The sequence below is a fragment of the Ranitomeya variabilis genome, chromosome 7 (genome assembly GCF_051348905.1).
Source record: "Ranitomeya variabilis isolate aRanVar5 chromosome 7, aRanVar5.hap1, whole genome shotgun sequence".
Taxonomy (NCBI): domain Eukaryota; kingdom Metazoa; phylum Chordata; class Amphibia; order Anura; family Dendrobatidae; genus Ranitomeya; species Ranitomeya variabilis.
This window is the reverse complement of record NC_135238.1, coordinates 231,446,481-231,459,055: the sequence shown is the minus strand read 5'-3', so window position 1 is coordinate 231,459,055 and position 12,575 is coordinate 231,446,481. Positions and strand designations below refer to the sequence as shown.

General features: G+C 45.8%; 1 protein-coding gene across 5 annotated transcripts in view; it reads right to left on the bottom strand.

Moving 5' to 3' along the window:
* The window catches only part of SPEG (striated muscle enriched protein kinase), a 211,519-nt gene that overhangs the window by 81,683 nt on the left and 117,261 nt on the right, over positions 1–12,575 (bottom strand). For 4 of the 5 annotated variants that reach the window (XM_077273132.1, XM_077273137.1, XM_077273135.1 and 1 more), the window contains 4 exons: positions 12,202–12,514; positions 6,683–8,124; positions 5,339–5,482; positions 3,374–3,556 (listed from right to left, as the gene is read on the bottom strand). In XM_077273132.1, coding sequence (XP_077129247.1) covers positions 3,374–3,556; positions 5,339–5,482; positions 6,683–8,124; positions 12,202–12,514 — 2,082 coding nt within the window. The remainder of the gene's footprint in view (positions 1–3,373; positions 3,557–5,338; positions 5,483–6,682; positions 8,125–12,201; positions 12,515–12,575) is intronic. The other variant, XM_077273133.1, reaches the window with a different exon arrangement.

The following is a 12,575-nucleotide window of genomic DNA, read 5'->3' as shown; positions in this document are numbered from 1 at the left end:
CTGAGACACTGCCCTCTCCTAGCTGAGACACTGCCCATGCTTAGCTGAGACACTGCACCCCTCCTAGCTGAGATACTTCACCCCTCCTAGCTGAAACACTGCCCACTTCTAGCTGAGACACTGGCCATGCTTAGCTGAGACACTGCACCCCTCCTAGCTGAGACACTGCACCCCTCCTAGCTGAGACACTGCACCCCTCCTAGCTGAGACACTGCACCCCTCCTAGCTGAGACACTGCACCTCTCCTAGCTGAGACACTTCACCCCTCCTAGCTGAGACACTGCCCACTTCTAGCTGTGACACTTTCCCTTCCCAGCTGAGACACTGCCCCCTCCTAGCTGAGACACTGCCCAAGGCTAGCCGAGATCCTGCTGTCTCCTAGCTGAGACACTACCCTCCCAGCTGAGGCACTGCCCACTCCTAGCTGAAACACTGCCCACTTCTAGCTGTGACACTTTCCCTTTCCAGTTGAGACACTGCCCCCTCCTAGCTGAGACACTGCCCCTCCTAGCTGAGACACTGCCCCCTCCTAGCTGAGACACTGCCCACTCCTAGCTGAGACACTGCATCCCTCCTAGCTGAGACACTGCCCCTCCTAGCTGAGACACTGCCCCCTCCTAGCTGAGACACTGCCCACTCCTAGCTGAGACACTGCATCCCTCCTAGCTGAGACACTGCCCTCTCCTAGCTGAGACCAGGGCCGTATTTAGAGTCTCTGCTGCCCTAGGCACTTTTAGTGCTGCCTCCCCCTTTGGTGAGTATGACACTATCGGCAGTGACTTTGGCAAGAATCGCTGATGTGAAAGTAGCCTATTGCAGCAGATCGGGCAGTTTTTCAGCATCTGCTGCGTAACAGATCACTTACGGCAACACTGCATTCGGCCTCATTCATTCCCTATGGGATTTGCGGCACTTGCCGTACTCTGGCAAATGTGGTACCATACCTCCCAACTTTTGAAGAAGGGAAAGAGGCATAAAGTTTTGCAGCGCGCGTAGTGCGCTGCGGCAAATTTTAGGCCACGCCTCTGACCACACCCATTTCACAACTAGTCACACCCATATCCACGTCCCAACCACCCCCATTTAGCACTGCTGAACACACTGTTTCATATACAATAATTCTAAACAAAAAAATATGGACACACAGTGCTCCATACTGTATAATGGCCACACATGATGCTCAATACTGTATAACGGCCCCACATGATGCTCCATACTGTATAATAGCCACACACAGTTCTCCATACTGTATAATGATCCCACATGATGCTCAATACTGTATAATGGCTACACATGATGCTCCATACTGTATAATGGCCACACATGATGCTCCATATTGTATAATGGCCACACATGATGCTCCATACTGTATAATGGCCATTGGCCACACATGATGCTCCATACTGTATAATGGCCACACATGATGCTCCATACTGTAGAATGACCACACATCATGCTCCATACTGTATAATGGCCACACATGATGCTCCATACTGTATAATGACCCCACATGATGCTCCATACTGTATAATGACTCCACATGATGCTCAACACTGTACAATACCCCCTCCCATCTTGTATGCATGGCTCATCTCCCACCATCCTGAATGCATGGCTCATATCCCCCCTCCTGCATGCATGGCTCATCTCCCTCCCATCCCATATGCATGGCTCATATTCCTCCCCCCCTCCTGTATGCAAGGCTCATATTCCCCCCCTCCTCTTGTATGCATGGCTCCTATTCCCCCCTCCTCCTGTATGCATGGCTCATATTTCCCCCCTCCTGTATGCATGGCTCATATTCCCCCCCCCCTGTATGCATGGCTCATATTCCCCCCTCCTCCTGCTGTGTGCATGGCTCATATTCCCCCCCTCCTGTATGCATGGCTCATATTCCCCCCCCCCCGTATGCATGGCTCATATTCCCCCCCTCCTCCTGTATGCATGGCTCATATTCCCCCCCTCCTGTATGCATGGCTCATATTCCCCCCCCCCTCCTGTATGCATGGCTCATATTCCCCCCCTGTATGCATGGCTCATATTCCCCTCCTCCTGCTGTATGCATGGCTCATATTCCCCCCCCTCCTGTATGCATGGCTCATATTCCCCCCCCCCCGTATGCATGGCTCATATTCCCCCCTCCTCCTGTATGCATGGCTCATATTCCCCCCTCCTCCTGTATGTATGGCTCATATTCCCCCCTCCTGTATGCATGGCTCATATTCCCCCCCCCCTCCTGTATGCATGGCTCATATTCCCCCCCTCCTGTATGCATGGCTCATATTCCCCCCTCCTGTATGCATGGCTCATATTCCCCCCTCCTCCTGTATGTATGGCTCATATTCCCCCCTCCTGTATGCATGGCTCATATTCCCCCCTCCTCCTGTATACATGGCTCATATTCCCCCCTCCTGTATGCATGGCTCATATTCCCCCCCTCCTCCTGTATGCATGGCTCATATTCCCCCCCTCCTGTATGCATGGCTCATATTCCCCCCCTCCTCCTGTATGCATGGCTCATATTCCCCCCCCCTCCTCTATGCATGGCTCATATTCCCCCCCTCCTCCTGTATGCATGGCTCATATTTCCCCCCTCCTCCTGTATGCATGGCTCATATTCCCCCCTGTATGCATGTCTCATATTCACCCCCCTCCCCCATGCATGGCTCATCTCTCAACCCCCCCGCTCCCGCTTCTGCTCCCATCTTGAATGGCTCGGCTCCCCGTCCTCCTTCATCCCCCTGTCCCCCCATCACTCATACTCACCTTTCCTACACCGCGCGGCCGCGCCGAACATCCCTCTGGCTCTGTCCCGACTCCCGGCGCAGCACCTTCTTCCTGAGTGAGCGGTCATATGGCACCGCTCATTAAGGTCATGAATATGCCCATATTCATGACCTTAATGAGCGGTACCACGTGACCGCTCACTCAGGACGAGCTGCAGACGCTGAGACCAGGTATCGCTGGAGCAGGGTGAGTATGACGTCTTCAAGGAGGGTGGGAGGCAGGGAGGGAGGCAGGGAGGGAGGCAGGAGGGCGGGCGGGTGGGCGGCTGGGAAGGCTGGGGGGCAGTCGGTCGGGAGGTGACCCAGGACTTAAATAAATTTAAAAAAAAAACCTTGTTCAGGTGCCGCCCCCCGCATCGTCCCACCCTAGGCACGTGCCCTCAAGTGCCTAGTGACAAATACGACACTGGCTGAAACCCTGCCCTCTCCTAGCTGAGACACTGCCCACTCCTAGCTGAGATACTGCCCACTCCTAGCTGAGACACCCCCATTCTCCTGCTGCCATAGTCAGCATGTTGGGTTATGTCTGGGACCTCATTTTTCAGGACATCCGCTGTAAATTTCAAGGATATTGTGCTCTCAGTTACCTGGTTTGACGGTGAGAGCTCCACAGCTACTAGCTTCACCCACTTCATTCTTTGCTGTTACTGTATAAATGCCAGAGTCAGATGGTAGTGCCCAGCGTATCATTAGGGTGTGCCGCTCGCCTTCAGCTCGTATCTGATGGGTGGGATTATTCTTTAGAGGGACACGATCCTTTCTCCATATGACTGCCAGGAAAGCGAATAATACATTGTTATTGTATTAATTATCAGGCTCACTTATCAGGGATGCAACTTTAGGGGGTACAGATGTAGAGGTTTTACTTGAGTCCTGCTGCCTTGGGGGCCTAAACTGTAATAGCAAGTGGGTAGACACCACTACAATTCTAAATAAGATAGCGCTAGGTGGTATGTGGTTAAAATATAATATTAATATGATTGCTTAAAATTACATATAAATAAATATAATTAAAATAATATCCTTCCGGACATAAAGTGCAAAGACAGAATAGTACCTACATGGGGGTATCACAGAGGACTAAGGTTTGAAGTCCCAAATCGCATTTGAGGCAAACAAAAGCTACTATAGCAATTATTATTATTATATTTTAACCACATACCACCTAGCGCAATCTTACTTGGGGGCCTAATGACAAAAGTATCATAAGTGGGACAGAGAAGGTGGGTGCACTATTACGGATATAGCACTGAGGTCATAATTGAAAGTTCTAATCTATTAGACCTTCTTCACACGTCTGGTTTTTCTGTTCATCCGTGTGTCAACAGCGTGACAAGTCCCGGCGCCTGGAAAGAAGTGGTACAGTTTGCGCTGTTTCCAGATGCCGGCCGGATGCTGAAGGCAGCTCTCATCATTGTCGCCTGGTTACAGTGAGATCAGCGCGACCAGGTGACAATGATGGGAGTTGTATTCAGCAGCAGCTGTGCAACTCTTGTGTAAAATAAAGAATTAAATTAAAAAAACTGCATGGGTTCCTGTGCAATTTTTATAACCAGCAGAGGGAAAGCCCACGGCTGGGGGCAGATGATGGTAGCCTGGGGGGGGGGGGCAATATCTCTGGCTCCTTCCCAGGCTATTAATATCAACCTACAGCTATCTGTTTAGCCTTTGCTGGTTTGAATTTATAGGGGGACCCTAAGTCATTTTTTTCTGGGGTCCCCCGTAAATTCAACAGGAAAGGCTAGGCAAACAGCTACAAGCTGTTATTAACAGCCTGGCAACCTTATGGGGCATTGTGTCTTTTCACAGATTACATCTGCTCCCAGCTGTCGGCTTTCCCTCTGCTGGTTATGAAAATTGTGGTGGAGCCCAAGCCATTTTTTTAAATGAATTCTTTATTTTTACACAGTAATTATACAGTTGCTGTTTAGTACATCTTCCATCCCTGTCTCTTGGTGGCGCTGATCTCAGCGATCAGGAGACAATGATGAAAGCTGCAATCAGCAGCCAGCACCTGGGATCAGCTTGAACTGTACTGCTTTTCCCAGGCGCCGAAATGCATCACAAGAACATAAGGATGGCACACGGACAGCACACGGATGTGAAACACAGACCATGGATGGCACACGGATGTCACATACGTACATACAGATGGCACACAGACCACTGATCTCACCAGTACTGGATTTTCCTGTACAGGAATCACCTGGGCGTGTGAAGGAGGCCTTAGGTACAGTGAAGAACAACTACAAGAGTGTCTCCCACTGTGGAGGATCCTACAGATCTGTATGTTACACAGTTGGTACTCTGTAATGCTGAATTTCTCCTGAGGTGGCGCTACACTAGACTTGATCACTTGAGTCCACATCCTCCTTAGATTAGTGCTGACAATTAAAGCTTCCAGTCTGGTGATCAGCTGAATGTCAGAGGAACCTTCCATCAAAGAGATTATCCAAACTAGACGCAACCATTTTGACGCCATCAAGATCAAGTGATGCTGATACGACTATACATGATATACAAAGTGCATGTATACACTGCTCAGTACTAACCTTCTGGACTTGGTTTTGCCGTGATGATACATTTTAACAAAACTTCTGAGCCGGCATTCACAAGGGCACTTTGCAGGGGAATTTCAAACACTGGTGCCTCCCTCGGATCCTCATCCGCTGATACATAAGAATCATCTGAAGATTCTAGTAGATTACACAAAATGAGCACAGCAGGACAAAGGCAAAAGACTTCAGTGAAAAAGTATTTAATAAAGTGTATATCCCATGTATATCCCAAATATATTGCATTTTACTTTAATTTCTGATGACTAATGTGCCGCCAGAAACTAGATAGGATGGGGAACACACATGACATTAGCACAAGGGAAGCATGTAAGGTTCTAGTTTATTTTGAGCTCTAAAATCAATCGTGCAGCAGTTCACTAGATAGATAGGATAACACAAATGGCATTAGAATGGAAGTGGGGAGGCATAAAAGTGGCATCATATTCTGTTTTGTTTTCGGCTCTAATGTTTATTGTGTTATAGAGAACAAGAAAATAAAAGTAACACACATGACAGTACTCAGAGGGAAGTATACAAGGGTCCTCATGCTTTGTTTAAATCTCTAGAGTCTATTGTACTGCGAGAAAGTGTATATATATATATATATATATATATATGAATGGCATCACATTCGGTATTAAACTTTAATGTCTCTTGTACTGCTGTTAACTTGATAGGTAGGATAACACTCATGACAGAAGCGTAGAAGAGGGGAAACATATAAAGGGGCATCATGTCATGTCTTTTAATCTCTAATGTTTATTGTGCTGTGGCAAACTAGATAGGAAAGGTAGCACACATGACAGTAGCAGAATGGAAGCATCATGTTCTGTTTTCTTTATTCTCTAAAGTTTATTGTGCTGCGTGAAACTAGAGAGGCAGGAGAATACACATGACAGTAGCAGAGAGGAAGCATATAATGGGCATTGCATTATGTTTTATATTAATCTCTATTGCATAGTCTATTGTGCTGCGGGAACTAGATAGGCAGGGAAACACACATGACCTTAGCAGAAGGTAAACATATAAGGTGCATTTTGTATTGTTTTGAATTCATCGCTAAATGCTATTATGCTGCCAATAACTAGACAGGCAGGGGTGGGCACATAACACAGCAACAAAGAGGATACATATGATATGCTTCAAAATTAAAAAAGTAGAGGGGAGGGGGTTAAGAAATAAATAAAAAGTTGGGGTTAAATTATTTCAAAACTTTGTAGCCTTGACTTTCATTAGCATGGCAAAGCTGGGTGACAAATTCTGTAGTGGCAGCTACATTGGCTGTCCCCTGCCTTTGGCACAATCACATACAGTACGTCCATTCCTATTATAGCATACCTAGTTCTGGTGACATCACTCTGTGCCGCCGGCTCTTCCCTTTGCTTTTGATGGTTTTGTTGGATTTTCCACTGGTATGAGTTTCGCTGTGCTTTTTGACTTGCCCCCCACCCTTCCCTGGTAGCCATTGACTTCTGTGGGTGGGACCCGCTGGTGTAGCCCATGGGAGGTATCTGGTCTCTCCTCTTGTTTCTCCACCCGTAGTCCCCTTTTCCCTCCCTATCCCTCTCTGTGCTATTTCCAGTGCTGGTGGGGCTTGTGTGCTGGTTGGTGGTGGCTCACTTCCATAATCGGGAACCCTCTTCATGTGAGACCCTGTGACTTCCTGTTTAGGGGCTGGTGCTTTAAAGATTGCAGGTTTCGAAGCACTGGCATTGGTTTTGGAAAGTGGGTGGGATGCAAGTCGTGTATCTGATTGCTTGACTACTTGATGGTGGATGATAGAACCATTTGATGATTTCTCTGGTACGGGAGCAGATTGTCCTTTGACTCCACCATGAGGTGCTTTATCTTGGGGTATTTGGTTGATGGTGGCAGAGCCCCTGACTACGGGTTTTCGGGCAGTGGCCGCATTTGCTGGCTTTTGTTCCTGAATTTCGGGTGCCTTAGAGTCTTTGGGCACTTGTGTTGGAGAAAGGTCCAAAGGAGCAGGATGGCTACTTGGGGTTAATTGAGGAGAAGGTGATCTTCGAGATAGATCTTGAGATGAACGGATAAGCTGCTGCTGGGAAACAGTTCTTTTAATGCGGGAAAGTTCTTGAGAAAATCGTGCCTCAATATCACTTACACGGCCTGAGAAGGCGCCTCTATCATCCAGTGAAGCTGTCTTATACCTCAGTGAAGGATACCTCAAGGTATATCCTCCCACCTCTGATTTCACTCCATCTCTTAGGTCATCCCTTAGCTCTTCAGTTGAGGACTCCAAGCCACTAACCAGTCCATCTGCCCCAGGCTGGTCAAATGACCTGGTCTTACGGAGTGGTAGCCAGGACTGCACAGGAAAAGGGCTGTCCGTCTGATCCAGGCTTTTCCTTCTCTCTTCAAGACAACGCAATTTTTCAAAAATTTTAGATCCTGAGCGGACCAGCTTTGGAGAAGCGCGCAAAATGGACACTCGCCCTGATGATTCACTCAATGGTGTCACAGGGCGAGACTCCTGGCCACTGACCTGAGAGCCAGCTGAGGACTTTGGCCTCTTAACCTTCTCTTCAAACTCTTCAACTACTGTGTCCTGATATTGAGAAGGCATAAGGGTTTTCTTTCTAGGAGTAAGAGGTGTTGATGGGCCATGACCGCCAGGCATAGGACTGGCAACAGGCCATTGCACCAGCCGGGGAGATTGAGGAGGTAGAACTGGATGTCTTGGATTCTGAAGAGGCAAAGGAGAATCTGGGATGGCTCCATTAATGCTACCTCTCCGTAGTCCTCCTTCTGGTAAAAAGCTGTAAGAAACAGTGAAATGTGAGCTAAGATGACTTTGGTGTTGAATGCCCTTAATTTCTGGGCACAGGGCACTGATAATAGGTTCCATGGAATTGTGTGACACTTTTTCACTAAATCCTTAAAATGTTAGTGGCAGCCTAGAGAAACTGCGAATCATTATGTGTTTATTCCATAGACTCAGATCACAGTTACATTCTTTATTATTTTACAGAGCTGCATTCACTATTCTGCTGGTGCAGTCACTGTGTACATACATTACATTACTGATCCTGAGTTACATCCTGTATTATACCCCAGAGCTGCACTCACTATTCTGCTGGTGCAGTCACTGTGTACATACATTACATTACTGATCCTGAGTTACATCCTGTATTATACCCAAGAGCTGCACTCACTATTCTGCTGGTGCAGTCACTGTGTACATACATACATTACATTACTGATCCTGAGTTACCTCATGTATTATACCCCAGAGCTGCACTCACTATTCTGCTGGTGCAGTCACTGTGTACATACATTACTGTACTGATCCTGAGTTACATCCTGTATTATACTCCAGAGCTGCACTCACTATTCTGCTGGTGTAGTCACTGTGTACATACATTACATTACTGATCCTGTACTGATCCTGAGCAATGTCCTGTATTATATTCCAGAGCTGAATTCACTATTCTGCAGACTGCAGAACTAAACCTTGCGAAAGTAATCGACTCCCTGGAACTTTTCAACCTTTTCCCACATATCATGTTCAAACATAGATACCAAATGTAAATTTTTGGTGAAGAATCAACAACAAGTGGAACACAATTATGAAGTTGAACGAAATTTATTGTTTTTTTTTAAATTTTTTGTGGAAAATCAAAAATTGAAAAGTGGGGCGTGCAATATTATTCGGCCCCTTTACTTTCAGTGCAGAAGTTCATTGTGGATCTCTGAATGATCCAATGTTGTCCTAAACGCCTAATGATGATAAATATAATCCACCTGTGTGTAATCAAGTCTCCGTATAAATGCACCTGCTCTGTGATAGTCTCAGGGTTCTATGTGAAGCACAGAGAGCATCATGAAGACCACGGAACACAACAGGCAGGTCCGTGATACTGTTGTGGAGAAGTTTAAAGCCGGATTTGGATACATAATGATTTCCAAAACTTTAAACATCCCAAGGAGGACTGTGCAAGCGATCATATTGAAATGGAAGGAGTATCATACCACTGCAAATCTACCAAGACCCGGCCGTCCCTCTAAACTTTCATCTCAAACAAGGAGAAGACTGATCAGAGATGAAGCCAAGAGGCCCATGATCACTCTGGATGAACTGCCGAGATCTACAGCTGAGGTGAGACAGTCTGTCCATAGGACAACAATCAGTCGTACACTGCACAAATCTGGCCTTTATGGAAGAGTGGCAAGAAGAAAGCCATTTCTCAAAGATATCCATAAAAAGTGTCGGTTAAAGTTTGCAACAAGCCACCTGGGAGACACAAACATGTGGAAGAAGGTGCTCTGGTCAGATGAAACCAAAATCAAACTTTTTGGCAACAATGCCAAACGATATGTTTGGCGTAAAGGCAACACAGCTCATCACCCTGAACACACCATCCCCACTGTCAAACATGGTGGTGGCAGCATAATGGTTGGGCCTGCTTTTCTTCAGCAGTGACAGGGAAGATGGTTAAAATTGATGGGAAGATGGATGGAGCCAAATACAGGACCATTCTTGAAGAAAACCTGTTGGAGTCTGCAAAAGACCTGAGACTGGGACAGAGATTTGTCTTCCAACAAGACAATGATCCCAAACATAAAGCAAAATCTACAATGGAATGGTTCACAAATAATCGTATCCAGGTGTCAGAATGGTCAAGCCAGAGTCCAGACCTCAATCCAATGGAGAATCTGTGGAAAGAGCTGAAAACTGCTGTTCACAAACGATCTCCATCAAACCTCACTGAGCTCGAGCTGTTTGCCAAGGAAGAATGGGCGAGAATTTCAGTCTCTCGATGTACAAAACTGATAGAGACAAACCCCAAGCGACTTGTAATCGCAGCAAAAGGTGGCGCAACAAAGTATTAAGTTACAGGGGCCGAATAATATTGCACGCCCCACTTTTCAGTTTTTGAATTTCCACAAAAATTTAAAATAACCAATAAATTTTGTTCAACTTCAGAATTGTGTTCCACTTCCCAGAGCTGCACTCACTATTCTGCTGGTGCAGTCACTGTGTACATACATTACATTACTGATCCTGAGTTACATCCTGTATTATACTCCAGAGCTGCACTCACTATTCTGCTGGTGCAGTCACTGTGTACATACATTACATTACTGATCCTCAGTTACATCCTGTATTATACTCCAGAGCTGCACTCACTATTCTGCTGGTGCAGTCACTGTGTACATACATTACATTACTGATCCTCAGTTACATCCTGTATTATACTCCAGAGCTGCACTCACTATTCTGCTGGTGCAGTCACTGTGCACATACATTACATTACTGATCCTGTACTGATCCTGAGCAATGTCCTGTATTATATTCCAGAGCTGAATTCACTATTCTGCAGACTGCAGAACTAAAAACTCCCATCATTCCCTAACTCTTTAGTGTCTGCTGGGAGTTTTCAGTTTCCACTGATAAAGTTATTGTTTTTTATTGGAGATACTAAATAGTTAAACTAAAAGTGGCCATACACGGGACAATTTGCTCCTGGTCTAATCAGTGTAGTGATATACAATATTTTAGTTTATTGCAAGATATATGTAATATCTGGAATTCTAATTTTCCTCTCTCAAGAACTATTTGAGGAAATTCTTTCCATCCACTTTACACAACTCATGGAGCCTTTCACAGTTTCCCATCAGCTCATCTCTCTCCAAGAGCCACTTAGGGGCATCTCTGGCACATGCTATATTAAGCCTTGACTGGTAAAATATACAATATATATGAGAATAAAACATTGTGATTATGAAGAAGGGTGACAAATGCAAAGGTAGAAAAGAGAAAAAGAACCAAAACCTGCAGGAGGGAGGGAGAAAAGGTCAGCCTGGGAGAACAACCAAAATAATAAGATGATGGAGACGTTACAGAACCTCAGGGGAGGGCACAGCGAGCTTAGTCATCATCCAATGGTCTTCTTATTTCACTACAATACTATAAAGGGATCAAGACTTTAACGTTTTTTTTTCAACTTGCTATCATACTTTGTCCCCGATTCGTCAAGACTGGCATCTTGCACACGAGTCTTGATGAAGAGTTCACTGGCATAATATCTGTGAAATTAATTTAAAGGGCATGAACATCTTAATGAATTTGGCTTATATTTCTTCTGGCATGCACCAGAGTAAGAAATGTACCCCAAACAGAGTTTTGATAAGTTTCACTCAATTTTCAAAAAAATGGTGGGATTGCCATAGAAAAACAGAAAAGTCATTGCATTTTTGTGCAACTACAAGTTATAAAAAAAAATGTTGGACTTTGCAACCAGCTTCATACAAAAAGAAATGGCATGAAATGCTTTATAAAACGGGCAGGAAGGGTAGAAAGTTGTAAAACTTTTTATTTATACAGTGTTTCATTTTATTTACAGTCTGTAAAATAGAAAAACTGCATTTAATTGAGAAGACATCAGACGATAGATCCATTTTCTATCACACAGCATGGGGCTCTCATCAGTGAGCATTGCTGCCTCCAGGGCTGCAATCTTTAGGGGCCGCGATGCAATTTACTCTTACAAATGTAATATACACAAAGTAAATGAATGGCGTCCAGTAAGACAGAAAATGAGAAATTGATGGGTAGTAACCTTATAAAGGAGCGTCCCTAAGGATGGCCGCTCGGAAGGATGGATGATACATATGGAATAGATGCGGTAAGAAGATTGATGACTGCGGTGCGGGATGAAACGTACTAAGCTCGCTGGCGCATCAGCCCTTCGGATGAACGTAACAAAATGAAAAATGTATTATAAATATATAAAGGAAAAAAGGTAAAGAATTCAAAATGAAAAATTCAAAAATAGGGGTTCAGCGGAGGATGGTTATGTAGCGGGTGGTGATGGGCAATTTGAGCTACTTACACCCGAATGGCACATGATCTGCCCCGGTAGAGGCTGAAGGCGCTGCTATACAGGTCGCTGAACCCTGACAGGCTGACCTCTGACCCCCAGATACTGCCGGGGTGGTTGTTGCTGGTTGCTGGGATGAGGGGCTCCACTCCCAGGTGTCGAGCGCCTCCCCCCTGACTGAATCCTTGCCTTGTGTTCTTGGAGTCCCTCTCTACTACCGTCTGTTGACTGCCGGACCAGTCTGAGAACTCGTCCGTCTGTGAGAGTCCAGTCAGCGTGCTGGGAGTGGTGTGGAGGGAACTAGCCAGCAAAGTGTCCGAGTCCCCTAGAGAGGAAAAATTTTAAAAAATTAGTTACATCCTGTATTATACTCCAGAGCTGCACTC